Genomic DNA, 15,790 nt, shown 5'->3' with positions numbered 1-15,790 from the left:
CCTAAGAGATCATATGAGGGATTTTATGACATTATCAATAAAATTGGTTAAACTCACATGGGTGATACTCTGCATGTTTAAATTTTAAGTAAAACGTTGACAGTGATGAGCCCCACATTATTGGAACGTTGGGTGATCCTGGTGGCAAGTTATTTTGGCCCGGTGCCCCATATCATGGTGTAATACGTACCAAACTTCACAAATTAAATGCTGAACATATATATGATGCATTTTTCATGTATATGAAAACTCAATTCTTTTTTATTGTCTTTTCCTTCTCTCTTTCTTTTCTGTTGATTTTATGTTCAAATTGATTGACTCCTCAACATACAACGTGAAATGTGGTACGTTTGGTCTTCATGATTACTAATGTTGGTTTGTCATATTGTTTTCTAATTCTACCATAACAATGCTTTATGTTGTTTTTTACAAACGTGATTATGTTGCGGTTACAACGGCTCGATTGGACGGTTCATTTGCTTTGAATTCATGCGCCATAATTATCTGTAACGTTGGATAACCACAGCCTTGAAAACGACCAGTGGGTCGAAACACGTGTCGGCTATTCACAACTTGGAATAAATACCATACTATACTGAAATTATTCATCCCGGCATATCATAATTCAGATGAAAAGCAGAACCACAATTTAATTTTCCGTGGGCGCGACTCACCTTCCCATACCCATAATCTTTTGTACTTACCTTACGTGTATGCTAGACACCTTAGTGTATATAAATACATATTTTTTTTATATAACTCCAAGAGTTTCCTTGAACTAAATATATGCTCTAAGTTGCGAGTGCCTCACTACAGCCATCTTCCCTCCTAGACTAAGCCTTACTTGCTCGTCCACAACTACCAAATCTTTGGTTAGTTCAGGCTACACCTAAGGGGTGCAACCCTTTCATCCAAGGTGGGCTTTAAGTCTTGTCACAGACTGTCAAAACACCCCATCAAGGGACTGCTCTCTGGAGCAGTAGCAGGCCAACAGAAACCCGGGTGGCACATAGGGTAGCCAACAGACCCAGTCCCTAGTGGCCCACTACCCCATGTTAATGTAGTGGGGTGCACAGGGAACACCAAGCAGCATTAGAGGAAGTACATCAGAACATGGATCGAAATTGCAAGGAACAATTTACCTACTGCTTGTAGCCTCAAAGCACCTAGTTAGTGAAACCAATGTCTCCCAGGTGCTACTTTTGATTCAACAAACCGGTTGTATGCGTTTTAAACAAGGTCGCTTTGCCCATTTGCACATTAACCATGCATTTTTTCGGCAGGGTTGTTTGAGGCATTTTTCTTTAAATGGCGGCGGGGGGGTTCTTTTAGGATAACCCCCAAACTCTCCCATCTAATCCACATCCCACCACCTCTCACTCCCACCCCCTCCACGCCCCAATCGCCTACTACCTCCTACCCCCCCCGACCCCCCCCAACTATGCGTGCAATATATATATATATATATATATATATATATATATATATATATATATATATGTATTGATCCAAAAACGACCAGTTAAAAGTGCATGATTAATGTGCAAACGGTGAAAGTGAACTGTTAAACATGGTACACAACCAAATCCAATTGGTGAAATACAAACATACCTAACTGAGAAGAACGGTCTAGAACGGTGTATGAAAGAAGCAGTAGGATATGTGTAGAGGACGTTCAGATAATTAGTGGACAGAAATGCATAGTTTGCAGGTCATTTAGGCACACCATGTAATGGCTCCTTGTTCTCCAGGGATCGCTCCAGGTTACTGATTTGTGGGATACACACAAGTTGCTTTTAGCTCCTGCTTATGGTTTTATTGCCTGGTGAACAATAGTCTTAGCTTAACATATAGTTCTCTGGGCAGGGGCGGGGGTTGGGGCAGTGATGAGGGCTCAAAACCCAGGGACCTTTGGGGTGGGGAGGGGAGAGCCATTCTGCCCCAACCCCCTAGGAAATGTTCAAGATGCTGGCTGGTGTCCACACTAAATGTAGCTTTGACGCAATAAAAGGCGTTCATGAAAATGTTGACTATAGTACATGTCATCAATTCCATAGGCTTTTATGGTGCCAATGTCCTCAGTAGGTAAGCACAGACACAATATGTCTGCATTGTCAGTTTAAATAATTTTCATGATGCTGGTGCCCATAATATGTGCCCACACTGGTACCCAATTATTATTGATTTATTGTGTTGGAGCCGATTTATGGCTTTTCACATAAAAGAGAGAACATTTTAGTTTTACAAAAATACAAACTCTTAAAATATATACATTACATAGCATTAAAACATACGCCAAAACTGAACAAAAAATGACTTGAATGTGATAAAAACCCAAAATTCGAATTATCTTTAGAACTTCAATTGCAAGAAGTCTCTCGTATCCCACAATCATTCTTGTACCCCTGCATACTACCACAGATTGTGCAACATCGTTACCACAAAAACTGCACCCAATTGGTCCCAATACAAGCCTACCAAATTAAGCCGTAAGCTCAAAAATGTGGTTCTTCCGATTGGGAAACTGGTTTCCAGATTTCCCCTTTCCATACGTGCCCAATTAAATGTCTGGGAAAAAGCGGTTACTTCCAAACCATAAAACAGAGATGGAATTACCTTTGCTTTGTAATAGTTTATCAATGCACATATTGAGAGTTTTCAGAAGGAACAAGTTACTTACCTGTAACTTTTCTTCTCCAGCATGGGTCTGGCATGGATGCACATGCTCATTAATATTCCCAGTCGTCAGGCTGGGAATCCTCAGTAAAAGAAAAAACAGTTTCACTTTCACTTACAAACTGCCTTTCTCCTTTAAGCCAATCACTGTCCTCTGGGTCATACTATACCCCATCCAATGATAGTCCTCTCCCTAAACCCCTCCTCTGGCAGGCATCTTCAGATTTGGCACGTAAAGTGGCAGTGAGACCAAGAAAAGCCGCAGAGGGGAGAGGGGGGGAGGGGGAGGGGTTGCATGTGAATCCATGCCAGGCCCATGCAGGAGAACAATGTTAGGGAGAATTCTCATAAATGTGCCAATTCCCTCCACCTTAGAGACCCCCAGCAACTTTGCTGGATTTTGAGGACTTGAATGTTTTACCTGGAAAGAGTGCAAGCCTTTTTTCCCCCCCACTCTTTCATATATTTTGATGTGTGTTTTGCTCGTGTTCCTTGATTGTGGAGTTTTAAGATAACTCCATAGGCATCATTTCATGTGTGTTACACAGCACCCTCAGTGCAGTGACACAGGGATGTCTTTTTAGACTTCCCAATCGTTTAAATGCCTTCTCTGGGATAAACTACCGTTTCCCCAGGGAATGTAAGGTTAAATTGGCTTTACTAGTCTTTTTAAATTCCTAGACCCAGCACACACCATCTTCCTATAGAGTGCTGGAGGGGTTACCTAGTATCCCCTGTGTCTAGGAACTCATGTAGCAGTCAAATGCTACCCTTTTCTATCGAACTGGCTGGTGGCAGTGGTTTTACAACGAACTACCATGATTTTTCCCAGACCGTGAACACCGGTAGCTAAAAATCGCGGGAGCCACGTTTTTCAAGATGGCGCCTTAAACCCCTTTGTTTAAACAGGTCCCGGTCGTCTTTTTTCGCCATTTCGTTTTGGAAAGGTCCGTCTAGCGTTTGTCTCTGTGCGCCAAACTAGGTTTGGTCCCTTCGTTTCTATGCCTCTTGTGTCTGGGTGTCTGGGGAGGGCAGGAAGTGAGGGAGGGGCCCGAAACTCCCTGTGCTTAGTCTCCTAGGAGACCCAAACGCACTCTGGTGTGATTGGCTGGCTGGCTGACTGACTGACTGTCCAGCAAGGACAGCCACCCTGCTGGGTGAGTGGCAGCTAGGCTGGAATGAAAGGGAGAAAACTGTTTAAAAGGCGAGTCTCTTGGACTGGAAAGCAGAGTCGACCACTGAAACGAAAGAGCTGAAGATGAGCTGGAAGAGGGCAGCTGCTGCAACTCCTGGACCGTTGGTTTGCCCGGTGAAGCCCTGCTGCAGGTCCGAATTGCCAAGTTCATCTCAACAGAAAAGCCCCTTCAAGGACGACTTCTTCCTTTGAGTTGGTGGGACCAATGAACTCGTAAGCCATCTGGATACCATTCTCGGAGCTGGTTAGGATTAACCGGGGGGGGGGGGGGGGGGGGGAGGGTGAGGACACCAGCTTATGTGCTTGATGACAGCTACTCTAACTGAAGTGACTCAATTTTGTCCGCGTTTTTCAACGATCCCGTGCAGGAGTCCCCCGACGACCTCTTGTCGCCACGACTGAGGCTCCGGAACAGTGAGATCTGCAGGAACTGCCAGGAACCAACATCTTCTGCTGCATCTTGTTCCTCATATTAAGGTACTGTGCCAACCTGATTGAGAGAACTTACCTCTCACGGTGAAAGTTCGTGGAACTGCTTGTGACCCAACATATGATTCTGTTTCGTACAAACTACTTCTGAGAACATTGGCAAATACTTTACCGTTTACTACAAGAACTGCTCTTTCCTATCCAAGACACTAGCCCATTGACTTTGACCTATAACTATTGAACTGAATGGAGTCCTCTAGTGAACTAAAACTATTTGCACTATAAGAAAGTATTTGTGATCTATTCTGTCAACTTGTGCCTTTTTACTCCCATTAGAAGTAACTGAAATGCCATTTTGCTTCCATTTCAGGGGAGCCTAAATTACTCAAACTTTTGGTTTGGTATTGAAGTGCGTTTGTGTAAAATATTAAGTTGCCTCCTTCTAGTGGATGTTTTCTAAATGATTGTGTAATAAATTAATACGTTTTTTACCAAGAAACCTTGAGTGTAAGTGTCTACTTGAACCACTGTGATTGTAAGACCACTGTGTAACCTCTTTTATTGCTCACATTCCCTCTTGAGATAAGCCTGGCTTCTCAGCTCGCTACCACAAAATGTGTAGTACAGACTTATACCAAAGATTGGTTTTGCTTACACCTGTAGTCCTAATTGTATGTGGTGGTCTCAAAGGGTACTGCATGCAATTCTGCCTAACAAACAATAATAACAAGTAAGTAATTTGTTCATCTCCATTATGGGGGTCTACCATGGATTCACATGCTCATGAATAAAGAATAGCAGCATAACAACATTACGCAACCACAGCAGGTGGCAAGGCTCAACAGAAGAAACTACTCTTACCTCTGGAACAGACTCACCATAAGCGCTGCATAGCACTGCTTGGTTGACTCTGGAGTGAAATCCCTGTCGACGCAGTATAACTTCGTCAAGGCGTGCATGGACCTCCACGTAGCAGCCCTGCAGATCTGCAGATGTCCAGCTGGGGCACACCAGACAGGAACGCCATCGTCGATTGGCCGAGTAGCGGTCGGTTCGCCAACCGATGACAATGCATGATGCAGCCAGAGGGCCACCTTCAGATGGAAGCCTTGGATAGGGCCTTCCCCTGGTTCACGGGACCAAAGTACACAAACGCTTGTGAAGTCTTCCGAAAACTCACATAGAACTTTAAGGCACGAGCAACATCCAGCGAGTGCAAGGCCCTTCAGCCGGCGACGATGGTTACGGAAAAAAACACGCCAACACCAAGGGCTCATTGAGGTGGAATTCCGACGGAACTGTCGGCATGAAAGAGGGGTGCGTCCGCAGCAGCATCATCATCATCATCATCGATTCGTGGAAAGTCAATTATGGTTGCTTCCAGGATAGGGCCTGGATCTCACCCACCCTCCTGGCAGATGTGATGGCCCCAAAGAAAGTAGTTTTTCACGAGAGGGGCCTGAAGCATAGGCTAGAAAGGGGGCCCCTATGAGCCTCGTCAGAACCACGTTGAGTTCCAACACAGGAGCAGGAGCCTTCACCGGCGGGAAAGATCGGAAAAGTCCTGATGAGTCAATGAGACCAGAGGGACGACCTTCATGGGGACCTGGTGTAGCGAGAAATAGCCGACAGATGCACCTTGATAGAAGTGTGCTAGGTCGGCTTTGGCCGAGGAGAGCAAGTATGGAAGAACTTGCAGAGCCGTGACCCTCAGCAGGGTAATCTTCTGTGACCGGCACCACTTAGCGAAACGCTTCCACTTGTGACCGTAGCACTTTAAAGTCGACGACGAAGATAGATCTGCCACCGTAGGCCTTCCCGAGTCGTGGATCTGGAAGGCTGATGTTACGATGACAGGAAACATTGGGAAGACCCGTTTGACTTTACTCTGGAGTATCGAAAGGAAGAGCGGTGCTGCTGAAGGGTGCCCAGGGAACGGGCTGTCTCTGTATCCGCCTTGATGGCCTTGTAGGGACTCGTCGACTACTTTCCCAAATAGATTATCTCCATTGAAGGGCATGTCCAGTATCTTCGCTTGGACCTCCTGGTGGAAATTCGTGGCCTTCATCCAGCCTTGGCGATTAAGGCAGACACTGTTCCCCATTTGCCGGAACCCTGTGTCGTCAACGTCCAACGGCACTGTGATGGCGTGATCCGAAGCTACCTCCGCTTCCTGGAAGAGAGCGATTGCCTCCATCTTCTTAGCGTCATGGAGGAACTCCAAAATCTGATCCAGTTTGTACCACAGCTCCCAGTCGTACCTGGCTAGGATCGCCAGCGTGTTTGCTACCTTGATGGTGGACGCCGCAGTGTAAATCACCTTCCTTCCCATGGGGTCCAGACAGTTTTTCTGAAGTCCAAATAAGGGCTTAGCAAAACCATTCAACTGAGGGAGTACAAGACTCGACTCTTAGTACAATGCTGTACCACCTGAGTTCATGGTAGCGTAGACAGAGCAGCCAGGCTCATCTTAGGAGGGAGAGAGGGCTGTAGAATCAGTACAGGTCAAATTGTAATACAAATGATCCAAAGAAACACTGAAACACTTTGTATTGTAAAAATAAGGATTTATTTAAATACAGGTAGGCCCAGATAAATCTAGGGGGTAAATAAGTACTAACACATTATATGAAATCACAATATAAAAACACAACACTATACTTGAAAGTACACAGACCCAAGTATAGACCTTATTTGAAGTACCTAACAGTAGTTCTAGGAAAGTCAAAACCGTCATACACATTCAGTATAGGTCAAGCCTATTCTTGCGGAGTAAAAACCAATGGTTACTTTTTACAATTACATACAGTAATGCAAGGGCATTAGACCCTTCCAGTTGTATAACGATTCTTAGTATAAATCACTTAATCAGTCAACTGGACAATGGACTTGGTGAATAGTGGAACACTTATTCTAGGTGCAGTAAAAACCTATAACTACTTTTAACAGTTATAATAGGCGAGTAAAACCTAAGGATGTAATATACAATTACAGGTGCTTTTGAAACCAGGGAACCCCAGATTGAGTTAAGCAGTAACTCTTGTAACTTATTTTTGGGATGGCACACAGCTAACACAAGATAAGTAAAACCTGCATACTTTTTTTTCACCTCACAATGAAGGGGAAAGTAAAACCCAATGTCACGCTTACTGAATGACTCAATATTATTCTAGGTAGGCAACAACCTAATGTAGACTTATTCTGGACAGGCTAGAAAAAAAGTCAGGGGAGGCAAGACCCAGTTGGGGTACACTCATAATTATCCTCAAAGGACTAATCTGGTGATACCAACACTTTACTTTTGGGAAGAGGCACAACCTAATCCTAACCTAAAGAAGTAAAATACCTTCACATCTACTTTTCGATTAGACTTGCAAAACAGTTGCTATGGAAGAAAAGATGTTAACCATACTTTTAAGAATAGTGCTTCACACATTCAAGATCAGTAAGAACTTTTGTAACTGTTCACTCTTAGAATTACAGTTACCAACCAACTCTTTACAAGTAAGTAACTTTTAAACACTTCTTTTCTAGGCAGAAGTCCCAATCCCTTGAAAGTCTTCCCCTTATTCTGTTCTCAGTGGCAGAGGGCAGGGGGGGAGGGGGTCACTAGAACTAGTGACCAACAGGCAGTGTCAGAATAGGTTCTTTAGTAGCAAAAGTCAGAGTTCCTTAGGAAAACTGGGCAAACAGTTAAGTACTTCACTTTAGAGTTAGAAGAGGGTCCAGGGGCTTCGCAGAAGACACCCTAGCAGGGTTCTAGCAGTGGAACTGGGTGTACTGGATGAGAGGCCTCCCCCATCACAGAAAACAACCCACCACTACACAGAAATACTAACAGGCTTAAAGTACATACCCAAGCCAACACAGTACTTCAGCATTGAAGATTTTGCAGCAGGAGCACGGTCTGCAGCCAAGTAACGGTCAGTGGATTCCTTGGTGACTGAAACAAGACCTCAGAAGGAACTTTGCAGCAGGGATCGATGAAGGCGGCTTTAGGCAAGGTTTCCCTCATGGCTGAATGCGGTTCTGCTAATTTGGCGCCTTTTCAAGGAGCACAGAAGACGACAAATAAATCACTGTTGAATTCTCGTCATTTTAAAGGTCCAGCACTCTGGTGAGGGGACTTTTCGGACTCGATTTGTGTCTATGGAGCTCCACCAGGATGCTCACGAAGTTTCAGCGAGATTCGGAAGACTGTGCACTGCACAATGGCTTGAGGTCCCAGGGTATTGGAACAACGCACAGTCGCAGCAACGCGTGGGAGATCTTCTGGGGTCTAGTGGGTCTCGCCAGGCTCTGGGTCGGGATCGTTGTTTTCGAAGTCCCCAGGTCGACTGGAAGGAAGGGCTCCAGCAGGCTCCGGTTACACAGCAGGCTCTCCGGTCACTGAAAATCGTCTCAAGATGCTTTTCCTTCATATTCCTCTTCGGTTTCTGTTCCAGTGGTCGACTTTTCCTTCAGGTTCGCAGTATTAGTCAGGAACTACAGCACAACCTCTGCATTTTATCCCTGCATTTTACAAGAAGGGGCGGTCAGGTTGTCCAATCAGGACAGGCACTGGGATTTGTCCCCATTTAAGCAAGGCGTAAGACAAAGGGCTGGGGAGTTTTGGACTCCTCCCTCACAGACAAGACTGGAGCCTGTTCCCATGAGAAGGGTCCCTCATAGTACCGAGCACACATACATAGATCACTCAGTAAAAAAAAAAAAAGATGCTCACAGCACCCACAACTAATACCACGCACTTAACTGGCTCATGATTTAAAATGTTTTGTATGTAACTAGAGATCTTGACTTGTACGTGTAGATAGGCTGCAGTGTACACCGTCATCAGCACAACATTTTACACAGAAAAACAGCACACAGGAGACTCCATAAAGAATCAGTCAGATATGACTCAAACAAGTAACGCCACACCAAAACACCCCAGAATAAACACGCATGTGCTTGTTTTGTTGCAACTTGTAGCTCCACAAAAATAAATACATTTTTAAAAAAAGGTCCAGACCCACATTATCATCACCTAGGTCTTCACAGTTGACACGATTCAGTCATGTAAGGGTACCTGCCATGCTTCGTAATATTATATTTACACCTGGAGAGGGACGTCACAATATCACTTTAATGCACCAGTCAGCTAGAGCAGGGGCTACAAGACATACTTGCAACAGTCATGTACTCCCCTTCCCTCCCTTCAGTGAGCAGGGGCATCTTTATGATATTTCAATCTGCATAGAGTAATTATAGTGAGTCACCGATGTTGATATGAATTTCCAAAATCAACTGGGAGGCCAGCCACCCTATTATGAACAGTGAGACACTGTGAATTTGACCGAACTAAATCAGGTAAGGTAGCAAAACGGCATCGCTTAGTCTTACAAGGGCTGAGAGAGTGATCTAGGGCTACAGAAGGTCCACACTGTACACCGACAGTTCCATTTGGACAGGTAAGCACAAACCTATACAATTATTTATTAGGCCTATGAAATACACACCAAGCAATTAAAAAACGTTAATCTAAAATTGTTGCACCAACACTATAAAACAAACATATACATTCACCCTTATGAGATATGAAAGCATTTGATTCAAAAACCAGTGCAACACAGATAGGTTTTCAGTGGCATAAGAATTAGAAAATACACTTTAGAATAACCTTCCATAGCATTTATGAAGTCCAACCCCAAGATTGTTTTGGGGACTTCTGCCCAAGTCATCAGTTCCAAATTTCCAGTTATCAGGTAGGTTTAAGATATTGATGAAGTCAGTGGTTATGATTTACTCATAAATTCCAGTCACTAGGATAGGCCTAGGAAAGGATCCTTGAACAGGCCTCCGACCAAAGTCAGAAAAGAGTGATTTAGGGACAGGACTTAACACCCATGTAACCCTCGGGAGAACAGGGGGTGGGGTGACAGAAACAGCCATCTTAACCTACGACCCCACCCCCGAAACTTCCCCCTCACTCAAGCAACCACTGCGGAGGTTCCGGATCCATCGGGCACAGAGTCTTCTGCGATTGGTCCCAGCCAAGGGGCCCAGGGGATGAGGTTGCAGATTTCACTTTCAGGCGCAGGATTTTGTTTGGGTAGGTCACAGTGCTTAGCAATCTGTTCCAGACACCTTCCAGAAGAACACCCAAGTGAAGAAAAGATGAAGACTTGTGCGGAGCAAGCTACCTTCATGGAGCGATGATTAGTTGCAAAGGGAGGCACCATGGTCAGGCAGCGACAGGCGATCACCAATAGATAAACAAAGGAGCAGGCCAAGCAAAGCTTCTGTTGATACAAGAAGCCTGGTAATGCAGGAGCAGCATCTTGTTACAGAAGTTGAAGATCTCCCAAGTTCCAAGGATGCACTCAGAATGGCGTCTGTTACAGCGAGGTAGCCTAAGAGAAAGCTGGTCACTTCACTGGTTGATCCAGAGACACTTCTGAATACTCAGATCCTCGAGCAGGGGGGGGGGGGAGGGGGGGGGGAGGTCAAGACTGTTTGGTCTCACCGGTCCAGGGATCGAAGCACAGACAAGGGTCTTCTTGCGATCAGGAACAGCAGGGATTCACAAGGTCTTCACTGGAGTTGGTGCTTAGTTGCCGGGTTCATCAACTGGTTTTTCTTTGTAGAGGCATTGGCTCCAACGATGATCTGAAGATTGGCTGCAGGAGAAGTCCTTTTATCCAAGATTTGGGCTGGACGCTTGCACAAGCCCATCAATGGTACGGAACTGCACCATTCAAACTGGAAGTGGCTATCAATCATGGATAGCCACAACATATGCCCAGCAACAGACATTCCGACACCTCACGGTTACTGGGACCAGACAGTCCCAGCCTCCACATCCAGGCGCACACACAAACCACCCCATTGCCTGCAAAAGCAGTAGATTTTCCAGAAAGGGCATTCCACTTAAGACATTTCCTGAACTGAGAAGGCTAAAGGAAAAGTGAAAAACGTGTTTCGCGGCACAGTGTAAAAGTAACCAAAAAGCCATTACAGAAAAGGTTATTACCTGAACTGCACTTCACTTTAGGGTTGTGTGCGCAATTGTAACAAGACAAGAAACTCACAAAGAGACAGTCTCTCAGTACTGATGGTCTTAAGGACTGATCAGTTTCACCATACAAATGAGCAATTGGACTAAGAAAGTAAAGCAGAAGGCTTTACATACCTTTAAAAAGTCAGGTCAAAGGTCCAAACAAAGCCAAAAGAAAAAGGTGATGCATTAAATTCTATGCGAGGAAAGCAGCAAAAAAAAATTCTTTCCTAACAACCATGCATTACGACTCCACGGTACCACCAGGGAGTTCTAGTGACAATGGTCAACCACAAAGCCAAAGAAGAGATTATTAAATGTTACGGGACCCAGAGAATACATTAGAACAGCAAAATAAAGGCCATTTTATGGCTTAAATGTCACAGGTATACAAGACATGTATTTACACATAAAGGTTCACACACAAAAACACACTTGTGCAGTGTGACCGCTCATTATGCAGACGCCCCACTGGCCTTGGAGGTTGTTAATCAACAAGAGGCTCCATTCAAGAGCACCATACTAACACTCTTTGCTTTATCTCGCAATTAACACACGCCTTGAAAAAGACCCATGTCGGGTCAAAACATGCGTCAGTTGACCTGTATGAATAAAATCACCACGATATAAAACAAGACACTTCTGAAATTCTTACAGATATAGCTAAGAATATCCAGTGAAAATTCCTCACTGACCAAGCGCACGTGTGACAAAGGTTCTCACCCATCCCTGTACCCTCACTCCGTTGCAAATACGCATATTAGGTATATACAGAAAATGTTGCATAGGAGACACACACAAGACACCCCTCCATGTATAGACAACAAAAGTGCTTATTTGAACTTCGTGTAACACCTATAATAATAATAATAATATGTATATATTTTTTCTGTGCAGGGTAATCGTTTGTGTTATTGAAGACCAACTGTACCTATCCAGCAACATTCCTTCAGTAAAGCTAAACAGCTTGGCTGCCATTGCTACCCCAGGAAGTGATCGTGGTCCATCATTTAGTTGGAACCCGGTCTTACCCTTTGGATTGATGGTTTTACCCTCAGGGATGGAGAACATTCCCTTACAAAAAAGTGAAACTAAAAGACAAGCAACAATCACAAAATAGCAACAAAACATACATCAAGTGAACCAAAATAGCAACAAAACAAACATCAAGTGAATCTCTGAGCGGACAAATGTCCAAATTAAAAATAAACTGAAATGTTCATCAGAAGCAAACTGCCAAGAGTGAAGAGGCTCATCAACACAAAAGGAAATTACAGCGGATGTTGTCATGGGTCCACATAAAATGTGCAGACCAAGAACTTTAGGGATGGACAACAAATCTTAATTTGCTTGGCAAGAGGTGTGCATGTGTACACACAAAATCCAACACCACCAAGGAACGTACTGCTATGTCCTCACTTACCAGTCCGGTTCAGAGTGGCCATACTGTACATGGCCTCCTGGTAGGCCAATTCCACTTCCTCCTCAGAGACAACCAGCTTAATCTTGTTCCATCGCTCAGGCTACAAAAGAAAACAGATTTTGCATCATCAGCAGGGCTGGGGTGAATTCACCCGCTCCTCGATACTTCCTGCACACCCCATGACCGCTACACATGTTTCCCTTATCCCCTGCGCATAACTTCACAGTAACATGAACAAAGCCCAAAGAAGTAACAAGGAGTACAGTAACGGGGCAGGCCCCCAAGCAACATTTGCGCTACAAAGTAGCATGTTCTTAAGGGCACATGCAGGTATTTATGCATTTTTTCCCAGCAATCTAAACCCCCATTTCCCCCTGCCAACCCCCCAAGTAGAACATCTGCTTTACAAGCTACCTTAAAGCAGTACCTACTAAGGCATTTCATGACATCTACAGCCAGAGGTTTTAAACACAGGGTTGCAATTTCACAGGCAATTGTGACGAATCAGAGGATGTCGTCCATTCTCCCCCAGTGGAATACCTTTCCCATGCGGCCAGGGAGGTGCGTCCACAGTACAATAGTCTCCCTGGGGGTGGTGCACCGGAGGAGGATCACACGGGGAAGGAATTGCTCTACCCGATTAGGGATGACCATCACCAGAGAACACAGTATCACCGCTAGAATACCTCCAACCCCTTTTCCAACTATAAAGCCTCTTTCGCCCTCCCTGGACATAGCCGATATAGAACTCGGTCCACATAACAAAATATCATGCATATAGCTTTAAGGGTGGCACTGGGATGAAGAAGATGGCTGCGAGTCCAGAGATCATTAGTGAAAAGCAGAGCAAGCTCAAAGAGAGAAAAACACAGAAAGGAAGAGTTGCACAGAAGCAACTAATGCGAGCCACAAGGGATACCCCAAGTGGGCGAAAGAGAACCCAGGCATGGTCCGTTGCAAGAGGACTACTCAGGTTGCAAGTGAGGCCTCTCTGCCTCCCACGCCCCTGCAAAGCATGGGAGAGACAAAGCGTGCAGCCGGGTAAAGGCATCAGTCTGCAGAGCTGCTGCAGACCTCGCAGGATGCCAGAAAGCTACTGGGGCCTCCAGTAGGGATGCAGCTGCCCAGGAACCGCTGGTACCTCCGAGAAGGAAGGAAACAAACAAGTATGCATGTTGCCTGGGAACTGGTAGAGGTCCGGGTGAGCTCAGGAACTGAAACTAGAAAACAAGTCTGGGACCTGCACCCGAAAATAAGAGGGTCTGGGGCCTTAAAGCAAATGAGAGAAAGTTGGATACTTGGAAGGAGAGTGAACCAAGCAAACACTGCAGCAGTGCGAGTCTGAGACCTGCACCCAAATAACAGAAAAATAACAAAAAGGGTCTGGGACCCAGAGGATAAAAGAAGTAAAGAAGGAAGAGGTATATGCTTGGCAAGTAAGTAACCAAGCAAGCATTACGCTGCAGTGTGAGTCGGCACCTGCACCCATGTGAGAAACCAACGTTTAAGTGAATCTGGGACCCTTTGAGGTAAGGAGACAGTTTAGTACAAGCCAATACTGGCTTGAAAGGGGAGTGAACAAGCCATGGCAAATCTGGGACTCGCACCCATAAGATTAGGTGGAGAAGCAAAAAGGGTGAAGAGGCCCATTACTGACCGAAGGAACCCTGTGCTTGGTAGCAGACTGTGCCAAGTCGATAGGATAAAGTAGTATGATCTCAAAACGCATTCCCTCCTGGATTGTTCAGAGACATTGGGCGTCATTACGAGTTTGGAGGCAGCCCGGGTCCGGGTTCACATTTAGAAAAACATTCCCCATTCCCATTCGAGCCCCCATAGGGCTCAATGGGGAAAGAGCCATTATCTGCGGGCCCGTTATTAGCTCCATGGTCTCTTAACGGGTCCCGCTAAGACAGGCTGGTAAAAACAGCCGGTCCTGCTGGGACCCGCTAAGGGACCTCGTGATAGGGCGGTAGGGGGTTAACAGCACTGGCATCCTTACCAGTGCCGTTAACCTCCTACCGCCAGGGTCATAATGACCCCCCCCATTGTGTAAAAAAGGGGAGCAGAACTAAGCCTAAGGGAACAGAAATGGGATAAGAAGCAGACTAGGGGAAAGGAACACAACGCTAAGATTGGGATCGTATGCTTGGTAGCGGAGCGTGCCAAGCTGGTAACAGAAGAAATGTGAAATCAAGAAAAAGTTATTTGCGAGTTATCCAGTGACTTAAGAGAAGAAGTCTAGGGGAGAGCAGCACAACCCTAGCATTGGAGTCCTGCATTTTGGAACATTACTTTGCATCACTTTATTACCAGCAAACTGGGAACTTTTGTGTTAATTGAAAACACCAAGAACACCATTTACTTTGAGAAGAGCTCATCCTTGCACAGTTATCTTACATTATTAGTGTAAGGGACAGAAGTTGGTTTTGGAACACAGACTTTTTAGTTTCGGACTTCCTGCCAATTTCACTAGTTTCTTTGGAGGTGGGGAACACCCTCTTAGCTTTAGGGATAGAGAGGCCTTTTCCAACATTTTATTTAATAAACGTCTTAACACAAAAACATGTCACCATTGTGTCAGCCTTACTTCTGCACCTTTAAACAATTCACAGCCAAACTAACTACCCTAGGCAGCACACAGAGGGGTGGGGGCGCAGAGGTCACACATGGGTTTAGTCATTGATGCCAACTCCTTAAGAGCACAGAGTGATGCTAAAAGGATGCTGGCTATCACACCATTTCAAGGATGGACGCTTTGGAAAGTCCTGGTCAGACCAGAATCAGTGCTGGGCTGGAGGTCACGTCGCACAAAGTTTATTTCAGGATCCCAAAGCTGGATACTGTTTTCAGAGACTTCTCAGCTAGGCTAAGATCTCCTTTGAACAGATTTCCTTTAAAAGCAAACTTCTCTCCTCAAACAAGCTCAACGGAGGTGACATCTCCAAGGGGAAGTGTGCTCTGTACGGCGTACCCTCGATTAGAAGAATGTATAGATCGATTAACTGAATTGCCTTCAGTCTCTTGATTA

At 45.1% G+C, this 15,790-nt stretch overlaps 1 protein-coding gene across 1 annotated transcript in view; it reads right to left on the bottom strand.

Moving 5' to 3' along the window:
* The window catches only part of LOC138567266 (selenide, water dikinase 2-like), a 106,944-nt gene that overhangs the window by 73,291 nt on the left and 17,863 nt on the right, over positions 1–15,790 (bottom strand). The window contains exon 6 of the mRNA XM_069645298.1: positions 12,760–12,859. Coding sequence (XP_069501399.1) covers positions 12,760–12,859 — 100 coding nt within the window. The remainder of the gene's footprint in view (positions 1–12,759; positions 12,860–15,790) is intronic.

Source organism: Ambystoma mexicanum, chromosome 2p, assembly GCF_040938575.1.
Source record: "Ambystoma mexicanum isolate Mex_15411 chromosome 2p, UKY_AmexF1_1, whole genome shotgun sequence".
Taxonomy (NCBI): domain Eukaryota; kingdom Metazoa; phylum Chordata; class Amphibia; order Caudata; family Ambystomatidae; genus Ambystoma; species Ambystoma mexicanum.
The sequence above is the reverse complement of the archived record's forward strand: the minus strand, read 5'-3'. Positions and strand labels throughout refer to the sequence as shown.